This window comes from Pyxicephalus adspersus, chromosome 2 (assembly GCF_032062135.1).
Source record: "Pyxicephalus adspersus chromosome 2, UCB_Pads_2.0, whole genome shotgun sequence".
Classification (NCBI taxonomy): domain Eukaryota; kingdom Metazoa; phylum Chordata; class Amphibia; order Anura; family Pyxicephalidae; genus Pyxicephalus; species Pyxicephalus adspersus.
The window spans coordinates 70,499,729-70,516,094 of NC_092859.1; the positions used below are offsets into that span (position 1 = coordinate 70,499,729).

Below are 16,366 nucleotides of genomic sequence, written 5' to 3' on the forward strand. Positions count from 1 at the left end.
TATTTCCATCTGTACACTAAATAACTGGTAATAAAGGTAGAGAATATTAGATACGTACATAAGGTTATTCCTTAATACATAAAAACAAAATCCATAAGTAATTTACATATTCATTTAAAGTTTATTTGAAATCTCACAGAAGAATATGACGTAACCATTATTCCTATGAGCTTATCACTACAGATGAATTACAGTCTCAGCTTTTACAAACCAATGGAGATGGCAAGTTTAATGCAGCAAGAGAATGTATTATAGATAATACAGACATCTCAAAGACATGATTCAATGAGTGCTGATTGTATTGTTATTTGTAATTCAGAAAGTGATGACGTTTGATTACTTTATGACAGGCTGGAATCCAGGCTTCCCAGAAGTCCGAGCACTTTACTGCTACATTGCACTTGTATGAAGCTGCAGGAGATGTGTTCTTCCATGGGCTACAGAAGAGAGAAAGAGCTTTGCCTTTTTATAAGGTAATCAACACATAAAACCGGAATCAGCAGTGTAACCTGTGAGCATAGAACCTTAAAGGGAACTGTAGAAACAAATGACCTATAGATGTAAAGACCATTTGAACAGCATGTGGATTTTCCATATAATAGAGTGAAGTAGAACTTGTGTTAACAGACTCTGGTTTGATAAATGAATTGACAAATTCATTTAACCTGCAGCTAACCTCTTTCACCTGTGTAGACTTGCATCAGCAGAGCACTTGGTAACAATAGGAACAAGACTTTAATTTAAAAGCAGTTTGACATATATTTTACTCAGTATTTCACTTTTATCTGTTAGCCATTTAAAGTGTAATTCTGAAATTTTGGTCAACTAATGATTTCATGGAATGGTTGTGGAAATTTCTAATAGATCACTTAGAACTTTACTTAAGCAGCTGCAGAGTGCCAGCTTTACCTGTTACTGACAGTGACTGAAAGACAAATTACAGGTTCCCTTTAGGCTAAATTGCACACATGTAAACAAAAAAAATGTAAAACTTTCCTGGCTTAAGCTGTGCACCACACAAATATACCGGCTGTTATGGCAAATGCCATAGTGCCAAAGTTGCCAAATTGCAAACCCAGATTAATTGCTAAATTGCCAACCCTAAGCAGAGTAATTGAGACATCTTTCTCTACAGTATATATTCTTTTCTGATTTTTTTAAGTATGTGTATAAATATGTTTTTTCTTATTAGGAAGGAGCTCTTCCACTGGCAAAGAAGCTGGAGGATACAAAGTCACAGTTGCGGCTTTACCATAAACTCACTCAACTGCTAATAAGCCAAGGAGACTATAAAGCATCACTGGAATTTGCTACGATGGCCGTTCGGCTTGGCACACTTGTGGGTGTGTACACAAAATATCATATATACAATAATGATACACAAATGAATTCATCCCATTGTAGCCATTGTTATCATTGGAGTCTTTAATTTTATTATTTTTAGTCTTTAGTTTTTATTATTTTTTATATTACATTATTTTTGAAACTCTAAAAGCTCTTTGTTTGATAAAAGACTTTGTCATTTTATTTTGTCATCACATTACTGAGAAAGTCTGAATTGAAAGAACAGTAAATACATTTACCTTTTGAAAGAGGTGAACAAAATGAGGAAAACAGATAAAGGCAATGAAGCAGCAAATGCTAATAATGAAAGTCTGTAGCATGAGCTGAAAAATGTATTCAATATGTTGGCATGTCTTGATTCTGTGATATAAATAGTCAGTTTTTTTCATCTTGCTGATTTTAAATTCAGCAAGATACTTTCTACTATGATTGTGAACAAGTGTTTTAATCAAGTGAAGTGGTACAGATTATTTTCTTGGTTTCATACTTATGGGAAGAAAATAATGCAGATTGTGTTGTGCATGCAATAATGAACTGTCTCTGAAAGGCTACTAGTAACTGGTTGAGAACTAATGTTCTAATAGCTGTTTTGTGTCTTCCATCAATGGGACTGATTTATTAAAGCTCTCCAAGGCTGGATAAGATCATTTCATCAGTGAAGCTGGGTCATCTAGCAATCCTGGAATAGATTTCCTAAAAGTAATTTGATCTTTTTTAGCAAATGTTTTCAATCCTGGACCAGTTCTATTCCAAGATTGCTGGATCACCCAGCTTCACTGATGAATGTGTATCCTGTCCAGCCCTGGAGAGCTTTAATAAATCATGCCGAATATGTCACACCCTTTATTAACCTCCTGGGTGGATAATTTCTGTCCGGATTTATATGTTTAAAACCTGTACATTGTTTTTCATAAAAAATTATTTTACAGTATAATATATTAGTATGAGTATAATTAAGATTGAAACACAAAATTATGTCAAAATAATAATTTAAATAAATACATAATATATTCATACTATTATATTATGCTGTAAAATACATTTTCATGAAGGACAATGTGCTGCTTTTAGACATATAAATCCACTGTATTGCATTCAATACAGTTATTTTGTATTGAATGCGATACAAAATAATTTAAAATTCCCGACGCACCCCCTACGCAACGGCCACACGCACTGACGTCACTGGGAACTCCACGGTGACTCATCGGATCCAGAGGATGCCGGCCAGAGGAAGCGAGGAGACGGAAAGGAAGAAAGAGGACACCAGCGGATCAGGTAACTTTCTATTTAATATTGGTTTTCACTGTTTTAGCTACCCCGAGTGTGACTCGGGGTTACTGCTTTCAGCATCTTTTTTTTACCCCGAGTCACACTCAGGGTTACCACTGGGAAAATTAAAAAAGGGATACTAAAGTGCTAAAGGGTTAAGTTTGGGACTTCTAGATGGTTCTCTACAGGATAGTGATGGTTTGATATGTAATGCTGCGTAGATGATAACTGTGTTGGCACAGGTGACAGACCATCATTGTTCTGCTTTAGTTTTGTTTTCTGGCTTTTTGGCTATTTGGCACCTTTTTGGGCAGGTAGCTACCGGTATCAAGTGTTTAAATACTGGAGAACTGATAGTTGGATGGGGGCAGCAATGGGATGCTGGCAGGGTGAGATTTTAGATCAGCCAGACCTGAAGGTAGCAATGGCCTGTGTAGGCTGAGACTGGAAACTACAGACTTAAGAATAGTATTTACCAGGAGCTGTTATTTTTGGGAAAAACATCTTAGGGAAATGCTGTCACTCTGCTTTGGATGTTATCATGCTCCTTAAAGAACTGATCAAAACTGCCTATTGCACTGGGACTTTGAATGTTGAATTTGGACTGACTATAGTAATTCTTTTCCACCCTTGGCCTTTCTCATGTGCATCTTGGTCTTTTAGAATAAAACTATGAAAAGACAATCCTGTGTGAGTTTTCTGAGGTCACCTCACCAGGCAGAACCTGGATTTAAACCTTCAGGGGGTGAGCACTACAGATATGTTTTACACCATTCTATCCTGGATCTGTACTGGAACATGGTTGTTTATTATACATCATTATTGACTTTAGTATTCCCTAAGGGAGATCATATATCTTTTTATCATAAAATAAAAAAAAAATGAAGAAGAAGAAAAAATAAAAATGAAGGTTAAGACATATAGTAATTAGATTATACAAAAAAGCTTACGTTCTTGGGGTCATTTTATGTAAAAATATTGTACCCTTTAGAAGGCTAAACATATGGTTTTTATATGTTATTTTATCAGTAAAAAGTTCCATTTCTGTTCTATTGCTGAACACCAAATGTATGCAGTATGAACAATTTTTTTGATGATTTATCTCTGATTTAACTTTAGACCCCATACATTACTGAACCTGTTCTGCCTATTTATATTTCCCACAGTAAATTGTATACTAAATGTAATCAGGACATACCAGAATCATTCTCGTATGAACATGAATTTCTTTGTTCCTAGAAATGACACATTTATATGAACTGAAAGGGATAATGTACTGCATTTATGATCCTTAAATGTTGCTCTTAAAGGGACACATAAAGGCTTCCTGTGTTGGTCTTTGCTTCCACAAATGCTAACTGTATGCAGATTAGAGGTTGTCTTTACTTTCTTTTTCTAATTTCCATCATTGTTACAGTTTTTAAGAAATAAAGTTGGAGAATTGACAACCATGCAGTAGTATTCAAGTTATCAATTTTAGAACCAATATTTCTCAATATTAAGTGCAGATTTTTTTTAAAGTAGACCCAAACGCTGAAAGTGCACTAAGCTCAATCCTGTGAACTACCCATGATACAATTCATTGTCAAACATGCAATGGATTTTTATCAAATTGTTATTTTGAAATTATTAATATAAATGAACTGATTACCTAGCACTTTCTGGTCAGAGTTGGTCAGGACCTTTCTGATGTATCTTGATAGAATGAAACAATATCACCTGTTTTTTTCTTTGCTCAAAACATTTCAGATTCAGTTGGAGGATATTAGGCTTTAATTCTAAGAATACTTTCAAGAATACTTTTGCAATTAAAGGACAGACATGGGTTAGGAGACTAGATAACATAATATACCAAAATGCAAAAGGAAAGCCTAGGCAATATTAGACCAGGAAGTACCTAATCTGTTTTCTTTACAATCTGTTTTCATTACAATTAGTCATCTCTCCACACAAACATCTAAGTAGTCCAGGACAATCAGCTCTGAAGGAACTAAGAAGAAAAAACACCAACTATTAAATGTCAAGGAACACCACACTGAAAGGTCAGGGAACTCCAATCATGGGGTCCAGAAAATCTTCTAAACCAAAACTTTGTTTTGTTTGTGCCTTTTATTTAATAAGACAGCAAGAATTACTGGTGTTCAAAGCACATTTTTTTATTCCTGCTGGTTGCCTGACTTTTCCCTGCATTCTCCCTGCATTCTGAAAGTAGGTGGGAGGAAAATAGGAACTCCAGTGCTACATACTTGTCCTGGGGTCAGTTGTTAAACTCTAGATTGCTGGTGTGTGACTGCTGTTTTACAAACTCATACCGCCAGATAAAATCTACCTAATGTCAGCACTGCTCTCTTTTAGTTTAATGCAATGTGGAACGGTGGAATTAAATCCTTTTTATTTCTGTTTCTTCAGAGGATCCATTACAAGAGTTGGTAGCATTCCATCGACTGGCGGGAGTTTACTACACTTTGCAGATTTTTGAGATTGCTGAGTACTGTTACCTCAAGGCGCTATCAGTGTGTTCTTCACCAATTCAACATGCAGTGGAAGCTGCCTATTATGTAAAAGTGTATTGGCGTCTGGGGGACATTGCACTTCATAGGAGAAAGGTGACACTTGAATTTTATATTTTACAGTACATAATTGTATAATAATACAGAAAATTAAAAATGTTGTATTAGCATTCTAAGATACTGTCTTGGTACATAGTGAAAAGTGTTTTTTAAAAAAAAAGGGATAATGCTCCCAAGCATTTTCCTTTGTATGTTTTATTTATTTTTCAAAATGACTAAAGTACTTTAAAAGGCTTATGTGAAGCATAAACATTATCAAGTAAAAAAACAAAAATTGTTTATCTTTTCTAAAAAAGCCAAATCCTTAAATCCAAAAATGTATGTCTTATACACTCCATCTCTGACACTGCAGCTTACAGTGGCAGTGTTTGAGCAGCAGAAGCAGAGCTGTCAATCCAGAAAGCAGTTGGTGGTATTAGGTCTGGTCAGGTGCTGATTACAAGTTGCAGAAAGTGCTAGGTAATCAGTTTATTTATATTAATAATTTCAAAATAACAATTTGATAAAATCCCTTGCATGTTTTACAATGAATTGTATCAGAGGTAGTTCACCGGATTGAGCTTAGTGCACTTTCAGCCCATGGGAACCTGCTCTGATACCACTGCAGTACAAGTGGGTACAGAGTACAAGATAATGGCAACTCTGCTGTGAATTCAGTATAATTAGATGATGCAGTAGAAGGCCTTAAAGTTACTTTAATGTTGTATTTACCTTATATGTACTCTTGTAACATTTTTTTTTTCTCTAATAACGTGTCTCTTTTCAAAACATTTTTTTAAATAGAGTAGGGAATGGTTAATTCCCCTCTGATAGTTTTAATACTGCCTGTGACATTTCTGTTTGCCCTGGTGACAATTTTTATTGGGACAAACATGTGATGGAAATTTCAGCATTTAATGATTGTTACCCCTTATTTTCTTTTGTATCTGTGGAACAGTAAGGAAAGTCTTTCCAATGTATCACAGACAGTACTCAAGGCAAAAAACAAGAAGATCTAGTGTAGATAGAAATTCATTGTAAGGGAAAGTTTCATTTTCATATTATTGCTATAGTCTATTATGAAGCTGGAATACACTGGCATTTATTTTTAATGGAAAAAAAATACAGGAGCAATTGGAGGTCTCCCAGGTGCATCTCCAGGGTAATATATTACATTGCTGTAATCGATGAGCTGTCTATACTTGTTTAATTGCCGCCAATATTCAGTGTGAATGAATAGTCTTCAGTGATTTTCTAACAAGACAAGAAAAATACAAAGTTGTAGAAAAAAGATCAAATGCTTTAAAATTATACATTAATTAATATATATATATATATATATATATATATATATATATAAAATGTAATGTTCATTGAAAAGCCACTAAATCTCAGATAAATTGTAAGTATTACCTTTTCTATAGTGAATAGTTTTGTATAAGAATATGTATTTACTGTGTAGATAAACAGAGAATCCCATATACTTTCAATAGGCCCTTGATGAATGTAAAAACACATCAGCACATAGATCGGGCAGTTTAATTCACATTAATGCATTGTGGTGCTTTGAAAGGCAGGTGCGTTATTTTATCCTGCATATGTGTATCAGTCTTCTATTTTGATTGAACGCTGCTCAGTGTACATATACAGCATGTAATGTGTGTTACAATGTAAATTTAAGTTTATTGCGCATCAGTTATATAGCAAAGAGAAAAGTAATCAAAGTGAAAAAATTAATACCTATATAAACAATACAAATAGAAGTAAAACAAACACTTTTTTGGGCTTATTTTATAAAGAAAAGATAAATGTACAAGGTGCAGAAACAACCAATTAGCAATGCCCTTTTATTTATTTGTTTCTATTTCTTTTGTAAACTTCTGAAATGTAAAAATAATTAGTTACTATGGGTACTGTATGTTTTATATTCTTGATGCATCTTGTGTTGTATTAATAATTAAAATTTACTTTTTTCTATTAACAGGATGCTGATGATGCAGCTACCTACCTCTGCCTGGCCCTTGCTGCTGCTATTGAAGTTGGTAATGAGGAGTTTCAGATGCTACTCATGGAGAAAATTTCAGATGTATATGGGAAGTTCCTTGGTGATGAAGAGCATTAAATAAAATCTATGACTTGTCAGGAGTCAAGTATGAAATTGGAACTAGCCTTGTCTACTATAAAAGAGAAAATCCCACATCTCTCCTATTTCAAGTAACAGATGGACCAATCATGCCATAAGCATATTAATGATTATCAGGTGACAACCCTAGAGAAAAAACGAGTTAAAAAACGATAAAAAGAGTTGTGTCTCCTAAAGGCTAGCCCTTTTATGTATAGGGGCTGATTGTTCAATATAAAATTATTTGAATTATATATATATATATAATGGTTGGCGCCCAACACTGATACATGACCTTGAGTCATTGCACAGAGCTCTTGCACACTATTAGCATCTCAGGTATAAAAAAGGATAATCTAATTATCCCACACAGTACTAGAGAGATTTGCTAAGCATTTTACAGCCAGTGTTTGTTTTTCAGCTTAGAAGTTTAATATCCCTTATATGAATCATCAGGTTAATTTGCCAGAAAGACTTTGTTATGGCAAAACACAGAAACACATACATCTCCAAGCTTATGTTTCAATATTCAATGATGCACATCTATTTTTAGACTAAAGAGAAGTGATGTATTTAGTTGTCACCAGCACCCACATGTAACATTATCTATGTTTGGGTTTATGTTCAAACAAATTAACCATTTATACCAACTTTCTGGTTTTGAATCCACCCCAGCACATAGCACTTGTCCTGTTTTGCTAGGTTATGAATCTACCTCTACCCAATTTGAAAGTTATACACACTTAGTTACAGTCTCTACTGTTTTAGGAACACAGGAATTAATGCAGTTATTCATGCAATGTTGACTAAATTGATGTTGGAAGGTTATGAAATTAACAGGGTTGGAAATGTTTTATAAAGGTCCTGATCTAGGAACATGTAAATGTGGGTCAAGGTAAAGTACCGTAAGTGACAAATTATTGTGAGAGACTTAGGCCAATTCTGAGGAGCATTACAACTCTGGCAACTTTTATATTTTTAACTTTGCACCATGGCATTTCAACTACTGGCTAAAAAGGTCTTTGAAACATATGTGAGTAAAATTTGAATACAATCAAGCTCTAACCCAACTGATAGCAGCCAGGAATATTATTTATAAAGTAATGCATCTGACATTCCCTGAAACATTCCCTGGTGGAAAGTCTTCCCGGTTCATGTGTTTCAATAGCATTAATTGATTCCCCACCAGGCAATGTTCAGTGAATGTCAGGTTTATAACTTTATATTTAGACCCCTTAATGTGTTAAACAATGGCAGTGTCAGTATGCAGGGTCAGATTAGCCCACTGGAGGACTGAAAAAAAACATCTGGTGGGCTCCAGTAGTATGCCTCACAAAATTAGTTTTTTTGTGCCATATAGGGGTCAGAATACAGGCCCTCAGCCTTCTGGTGGACCCCTGGCCCCTGGTACCCCACAAAAAATATGCCACTGTTCAAGGAAAGCTATTTGTTCTGGTGGGACTTTTTCACTTCCTCTGGTGAGTCCCAGGTCCCCAGTCCAACCCAATCCGTATGCTTTCAATATTTTTAATTTCAATATTTTTTAAATTCATAAAAGAGACTAGCCCAAAATCTCATGGTAACATCAACTAAAACATGAATGCACTTTCCACATTATAGATGAAATAATCCAAGTTGTAATTAACATAAATCAAATCATAAGTCATAAATCTTTCTACCTAAGCCTGCAAGCAGCTTTTAAAACAATGTTTTGTTTTTAAGTATACTGTTTAATGCATTATCACCATTATTTACCTTTTAAATTATAAAAATATCCCTGATAAATGAGGAAATCTGGTATTGTATTGTTTAAAATAAATTATTTTAGTGAAAATATGAATAATTATTGTATGTAAAGGGGATAAATACATACTGTAAAGCCGTTCCGTTCATAAGACAAGGCAATTGGAAACAACACGATCCAATCCATTCACTATTAATTGTATATCTAACTTTTAAGAATAAATTGTAAATTTCTTGCTCAGAATTTCTGATAACCATATACTGAATAATAACATGTTTACTATCTCAACCAACATTTACACATAAATATATTAATATATACATGTCTCAGTCACCAGTGGAGCTTGATTATTGTAATACACAAGCTTGTGTAACAATATAGTACAAAGTACACTACTAATCACGTGCAAATCCAACAAATGAAGTTATATGTTAATAGCCTGTACCCAAATTAATAAAAGATAGTACATTGATCATATTATAGACATAGCACTTTGCTATAGGGACATAGGTGTCAAGCAAAGTGGTGGGGTCTCACAACTTATAAAAACTCCTTAATGTATGAAAGGAATTGTATTGTTAACACACTTAACTGATTCAAAACTGACTGCCATGAGCAACAAGATATTTAATGTTATGGTATTTTTGATTCACAAAGCTTACAGTGTGGTTCAAACAAAGAGATGGCTCTAATCTTTTCTAGAGCTCTATAGCTAAACTCTAGTTCAACCATTACAAGCACAGTATATAGGAAGCTGATTTACTTACCAATAATTGTATTTTTTGTCCATCCAACTTTGCCATTCCCTAGCCTTTTTGTGGAGGATTTTTACCTACTGCAACTCACTAGCAGTGGTTAAATGAGGGTACTTGCACTGCTTGCATTTCTAAATAAATTGTATTAGATTTTGAGATGCATTAAATTATATCTTTTATACCTACCTGGAGTTAAATCTTTTTGAATACCAGGTCTTAGCACATGGATGGTTTATGAACTACAAAAATACATACAATAGGGAAACAACTTACTAATTAAGGGATTGCCTAAATTCTGAAATAATTTAGGCGGACATTGAAAAACTTCTTGGAGGGAATTTAACCTGCTTAGTGTTATGTTCCCTGTCCACTCTTCCCAACCTGCAAAAACATTGAAAAATTTGGATTTTTGAAAAGTATGTTACAATTCACCTTTTAGGCCTAAAAGGTATATAAAATCCAGAGAACCTGTAACATGAGATGATGGTGATTTCAAATTTTTATACTGCAGGGTTTTGCAAACTGGCAAAAAATACTGAAAAAAAATTCCTATCATCTTGCAAAACAAAAAAGAAAAAAGTCAACTAAGTTGATCTCAAATGTCAAATAGTGTATGCCTATGAAACAGCAAAGGAATATTTTACACAAATAGGCAATTTTTAACAGTTTAGAGGTAAAAAATGACCCGCTGTTTTCTTCATTTTAGGTGCGTGTATACGCATCTGGATGCGTTACAGAGGCTCTTTAAAAATTTTTTACTTTTTTTTTTTTGTTTCTGTATCACAAGGAGACAGTCAGGTCCTCTTTAGACCTCTTATGTCTTCTTTTCTTACTAAGAATTGAGTTCATTACTTGATTTGTTTTTATTCCTGGCTTCTAGTAGCCAGAAACTAATAGCAAATCTGCCATCCTGAAATTGAGCCTCTTTTTTAACTCCAAATGTTCTCAGGGTTATTATGTAAAAACACTACCTGAAGTGAGGTAACCAATTTTACATAAAATTCTGAGTAACACTTTCGGTTAGTGTTTCTCAACCAGGGTTTTGTGGACCCCTAGGGTTTCTTTAAAGGTTGCCAGGGGTTCCTTGAGCAATTTGTGACTATCAGATCAGTTCAATGATCTTTTTGGCTATCTGTAATGATCACATTCTTGGCCAGCTTACTAATGTACTGTGAACAGTATATAGTAATTGAAGCATTGAGTTCCCTGAAGACAAGGTGCCCCCCCCTCCCCCATGTTGAAAAGGTTGAGGGACAGTGCTATTGATTATCACTATGGGGGTAATCATGTGAAGGTTTTCAATGCCTCAGATGTTATGCTTCTGGTGTTTTAGCAATTTCATATAGGTAGAAGTGAACATGTCCATTTACAATGCAACCAAAGGCCAAAATGACCTTTCCCACAATATTGCACAAGATTTGTATTACTAAATTTCAGATGTTATTGTTCTTTCTAATAAAAAGGCCTGTATATTGCAACTGGTTTGAAACTGATCTCTGTTTACTGTTTTAGCTTGGGTTTAAAGTGATGAAAGTGCCATTCCACTGGTAATTTCCAGTGTGTTTGTTTTTTGACAGGATGACCACATGTCTGGGGTTCCTGTTGAATGTAAATACCATAAACAGAGTAATAGTTCTTTCATCATTTCAGACATTCCTGCCTGCTCTTACAAGAACTACCCTAAAGGGAACCATTTATTACCAAAGTCAACCAAACTCATGCTGCATTAGTTTTTTAACTCCCATTCTTTAACTCTCCGTATCTAGAACTAACCTGTGTTTCTGTAAATCATGATAATTCCTGGATTTCTTACAGCTCTTCTCCAGGTTGTCACATCCACCTAAAATATAATATACACAGTATACACCAGTTGATCCTGGCACAATTTTAGCCAGTCATTACCTATGCATCAATATATTTGTTAACAAGCCAGTGATAAAATTTAACTGAAGACAAGGTGAAAAATACAAAGGAAAAGTTGACTAAGAGTGCAGAAAGAAAAGTTGCACCATTGTTTTGCTGCTATGGGTAACAAGATGATTTAAGCTAACCCTTAATCTAAGCATGCACATGTAAATAAGTTCTACAAATTACTACTTAATTAAGATTTAACATTTCATTTCTACCACCATGAGTGTTTGATCTCTAATGAATGCTTGATAAAGCTGTTTAATGTACTGTGCATTGTGCTAGTGTTTTATAAAAATGAATGCTTTTTTAAAACGTGGCCTGTTTCCCTATACTTTTAGATACGTTTCACTGTACAATTCACTCCTTGTGAATAGGACATAGTCAGATTGAGCACTAAAAAGAAGCTAGTAGGAACAATCTTCCTGGTTTCTGTGATTGTGTATTTCATGGGAGTTCATAGTGCAGATTTGTGTAAATCTGCTTGAGATTTTTCTAAGATATCTCAGAGGTCATTGACAGGTGCATTTGTCTTAAAGTTGACTTCGTCCAGACTTGGTCCCCTTTAAAATAGAAACTAACTTTATTTTAAATCCCATTGATTTGTCTGAAGAAAGGAACTCCTGACATAAAAAAGCCATGTACACAGGTCCTCAGTGAGCTGGATATTATAATTGTGCTTTATGGCCATAGCATGTATGGTGAGAGACAAGAAGAACGTCAATGTGCTTTTTTTTTTTTTTAACTGTAAGGAACAATTTTACATCAAGGCTACTGCGATTATCCATTGTTCAAAAGAAAGTTGTTTTGAAAAGACTTGTCCTTTATTATCAACTGGAATGTAAGGCAATCTAAAGCTTGTATCTAGAAAGCCATAAAATGTTATAAATGTATTTCTCAAGAAAAAGAGAAAAAAAAACCCTGAGTACAATTTGTTCCATGAATGGCAGGTTTGTTCTGCTGCTATTTACTGCTTTGTATTACAAACAATTGGTTGTTCTGCACTTACCTGGAGAATATATAAATACTATTTGACAGAAGTATACATTTCTTCATATTTTCTTATTTTTTGCACTGACTGGTGAAATAATTACATTTAGCTTGCTATTGATTCGTGCCTGGAAATCACAACCAAGGAGTTTACATTTGTGGGAAAACATGTCTTTAATATGGTAAGCTGACACAGTAAGGAATTTTACAGACTAATTTCCATATTTATTTGGCCCAGGTAACTCACAGTAAAAGGCCATTAGACTATAAAAGTAGAATGTACACAGTATTTTCAACACTGGTCATCATTCACATTTGTTTTTGTTAAAAAGGGTTGAATCCATTAAACATTACTATTGGCTAGATGTAAAAGTCGATTGACACATATTATTGTACAGGTTACCCCTTCTAAACTATCATTTGCATCTGGTTGACAATAACTATCAGTTCCATGAGTTGTCAATTGAGAAGCATAAAAAGAGTAAACAGCAAAAAAGTTTAGTTTACTAAAAATATTAGTTAAACAAAATACATTACATTCTTACAAAAGCTAGAATTACTTGTCAATGAGGGGCAAAATGACAGTGTCTCTATACTCACTTGTATACTCATCTTCCAGCTCCTTTCCATTTGTCCTGCCTCCACCACATCTAGCCCTATGTCTAGTAACCTGTGTCAGTAACCAGGGTAGTTGCCAAAGAAATTGCATGTAGAAAATATTTCTGTCTCCATGTAGAATCTGGTAGGTAGTCACACTCTATGCCCTGGTCCTGATCATCTTTTCCTCAATGGCTGTGTCAAATTAAGTTTTATAGGAGATTTAGTACATTTCCAAAAAAGAAGGCAATGGTGTGGATAGCAGAGATTTGAGGGAAAGGAAATTTTAAAATGATTATGTTTTGTAGAAAGGTTCCAGGACATCTTTAAGAAGGAATATGGATACAATATTTTGGTATTTCTTTGGAAAGGCAATACACTTACAGAGCTCCATAGACCTTTTTATTTTGCATGTACTGGACAACCAGCTTGTCCTGTGCTTTTTGTATATTGTGCAAACAAACCCAAAATTAGATTTAGAGTACATGTGACTAGAGGGATAAGAAACCTTTCTTATTTATAATGGCTTGATAATGGGAAGATTCTTTTTTGAAACTGGAAAAATGCTAACAATACTGGAAAAAAATTGGTGATAAACATTTTTTTTTCTGTTTAATATTTCTGTTTACTAATGTGTATTATATCTCAAATAATGGGAACATTTTCAATAGCATGTATGAAAAATGTGTCTAATGTAATTACATTCTGTATAAATAAATATATTTTTATATTTTTTAAATCTTGATCTTAGTCCTCTTGATTTTTTTTTTCTTTGAAGCATTCATTATGTAATAATATTACAAGTCTTCATAAATCCTGAAATAATTTTCTGGTCTCAGAGAACCCATACTAATGAAATAAAAGGTCTCTTAAGTTGGTGACCAATGGAAAGACTGCCTGCCCTCCTACAGCAGTGCCAAGATAAACACTTTTAAAGGCATACAGCAGGCCTTACCAAGTAGGGTTTTCCCCGTAATGACAAATGCATCATCAAATGTGATCAAACCTAGCAAACTTTGTAGGAACCCTGGGGTTCCAGGCATCCCTGGTTGAGTATGGCGGCCTTATGCCAATTCGAAGGTCCTTTTGTTTTAAATCTGGAAATCCATACAAAAAGTTTTTCTTGCGCATACTGTTGAGCCTGTTATCCTTCGGTTAAGTCTACCTCTGCGACTTAACTATTCTTCAGTAGAAAAATATTGAAAAAATGCAAGCTTTATTGCAAAAAAGATAGATTTCCTTAAGGAGTATTAAGGAGTATAATAAACATAATATGTCCCTCTGCAATAAAGCATTTTTACCTGCCTATTTCCAGTCTTCTGTACTGCATACACGGAGCTGCACTTGTATATGCTGATTGGAGTGGCCAATTGAGACAGCAGAAAATCCCAAACCTGGAGGAAGACCAAAAGAAGGATGGCATTTGTCCAAAAATCTCTGCACAATTACTCATCATGTTTGTGGCTATAGTTGTTAAGCACTTTTACCACCTGCATATTTGACCAGATATGGCCATTATATCTGGCTTTCCAATTATTCAATAGGAAAAACAGATCCTTTACCATATGACAAATTGTACATTTATACCAAAACAACCAATGCCTTATATCTGATTGGAGAATAAGAAATCTAAACATTAATTGGAATGCTAGATATATATTATTATTGCAAATATTTCCTTCCCCCACATAGACAGCCACTCACAAACTAAATAAATTTTGTCTTGCAGAAGCTCTATATGCACGTGCAGAGGTATTTGCCATAGTCTGTAAGTAAGCATAGTGTTCTGCCCAAAGGAATCTCCAGCAATGCTCCACTTCCATCTTAACCAAGTCTTCATATGGGTTTAGTGCCTTCAGTCATCTTTGTTACATGTGCACAGGAGTAATTTCTTCTGCCATTATACCAAAAACAGACTGTACTCTAAACTGCACATGGAGGAATTTTTTGGCAGAATAGATTTATATAACTTCTTCTTTCTTTAGGAAGTCTGCTTGTCAGCAAATAAAATACTAGGCTTAAATTCCAGCACTCGACACAAAGTTAAAATATATACATAAACTATTTACTTGCTTTTAGATTTATAAGTTTGATTAGTTGGAGTTCTAGTCCAGAAAGCTCTACCAGAAAGAACATCAGGTCTTGGACTTCTTTCTAGCCTGTACTAGATCTTCCCCCAGCCTATAATTGGTTAGTAAAGGAGCTGCAGCACACTAACATTGTAAGCAGATCCTAAAACAGCCATAATTATTGGAATACCTAAATACAGCAGTATTCTCATTTTTATTAACTTTTGTAAGACTTTCACAAAGTGTGTTCTCTACTTTCCGTAGCCTTGTTTATAATGCTAGTGTATTGCAGGAAAGGATTTAGCTCTTCATCTCTGAGGCACCGGTGAGTGTATTAAAATATGACAATTGTACATTATGTGGGAATATCTCATACATTTTCCAAACTTTTTACTTGGCTTTCCAGTATCTTGACAATTTCCTAGACAATTTGTTTACACTGAATCACCCCAGTGCATTCCATTTCGCTCTCATCTTGGCTGCAAATTCTGTATCTGTCACAATCATGTAAACCAATTTCTGGCTGATATTTTTCCAGCCTTCCATTTCCTGTCAGTGAATACTTGTTTCTATATCCAGCTAAATGTGATATAGGTATACAATACAAATACAATACAATATTTATCTCCTAACAAATAACATCAAATGTAAAAATATAACACAAAAATTCATTGAAAAATCATCTATACTGTTGGACTGTCTCCTCTGACAAGTATTGATGTAGAAGCCAGCAGGGGAACCACAGCGCACAATGGTGGAATTCCATTTGATACCCACAAGTGTCCAATAGCAGTAAAGTCCATGGTTCTTCAACAAAAGGTAAGCGTACATATCCTTATGTTACATAGTAGTTGTCATTTCCTGTTTTTTTTTTTATAGCCACAAATCTGCTTGAAAAGTCAGATCAAAATCACAGTTTGAGAACCACTACTGTATAATATAAATATTCTTTTTGCATTTATCTGTCACTTCCAAGCTATATTCAGTAGTTGACTTGACAGCAATAGGAACAAACT

At 34.4% G+C, this 16,366-nt stretch overlaps 1 protein-coding gene across 1 annotated transcript in view; it reads left to right on the forward strand.

The window, feature by feature from the left end:
* SH3TC2 (SH3 domain and tetratricopeptide repeats 2) overlaps window positions 1-14,024 on the forward strand; it is a 61,364-nt gene extending 47,340 nt beyond the window's left edge. The window contains exons 16-19 of the mRNA XM_072398991.1: window positions 351-473; window positions 1,193-1,343; window positions 5,026-5,222; window positions 7,150-14,024. Coding sequence (XP_072255092.1) covers window positions 351-473; window positions 1,193-1,343; window positions 5,026-5,222; window positions 7,150-7,287 — 609 coding nt within the window. The 3' untranslated portion in view covers window positions 7,288-14,024. The remainder of the gene's footprint in view (window positions 1-350; window positions 474-1,192; window positions 1,344-5,025; window positions 5,223-7,149) is intronic.
* The last annotated feature ends 2,342 nt before the right edge of the window (window positions 14,025-16,366 follow it).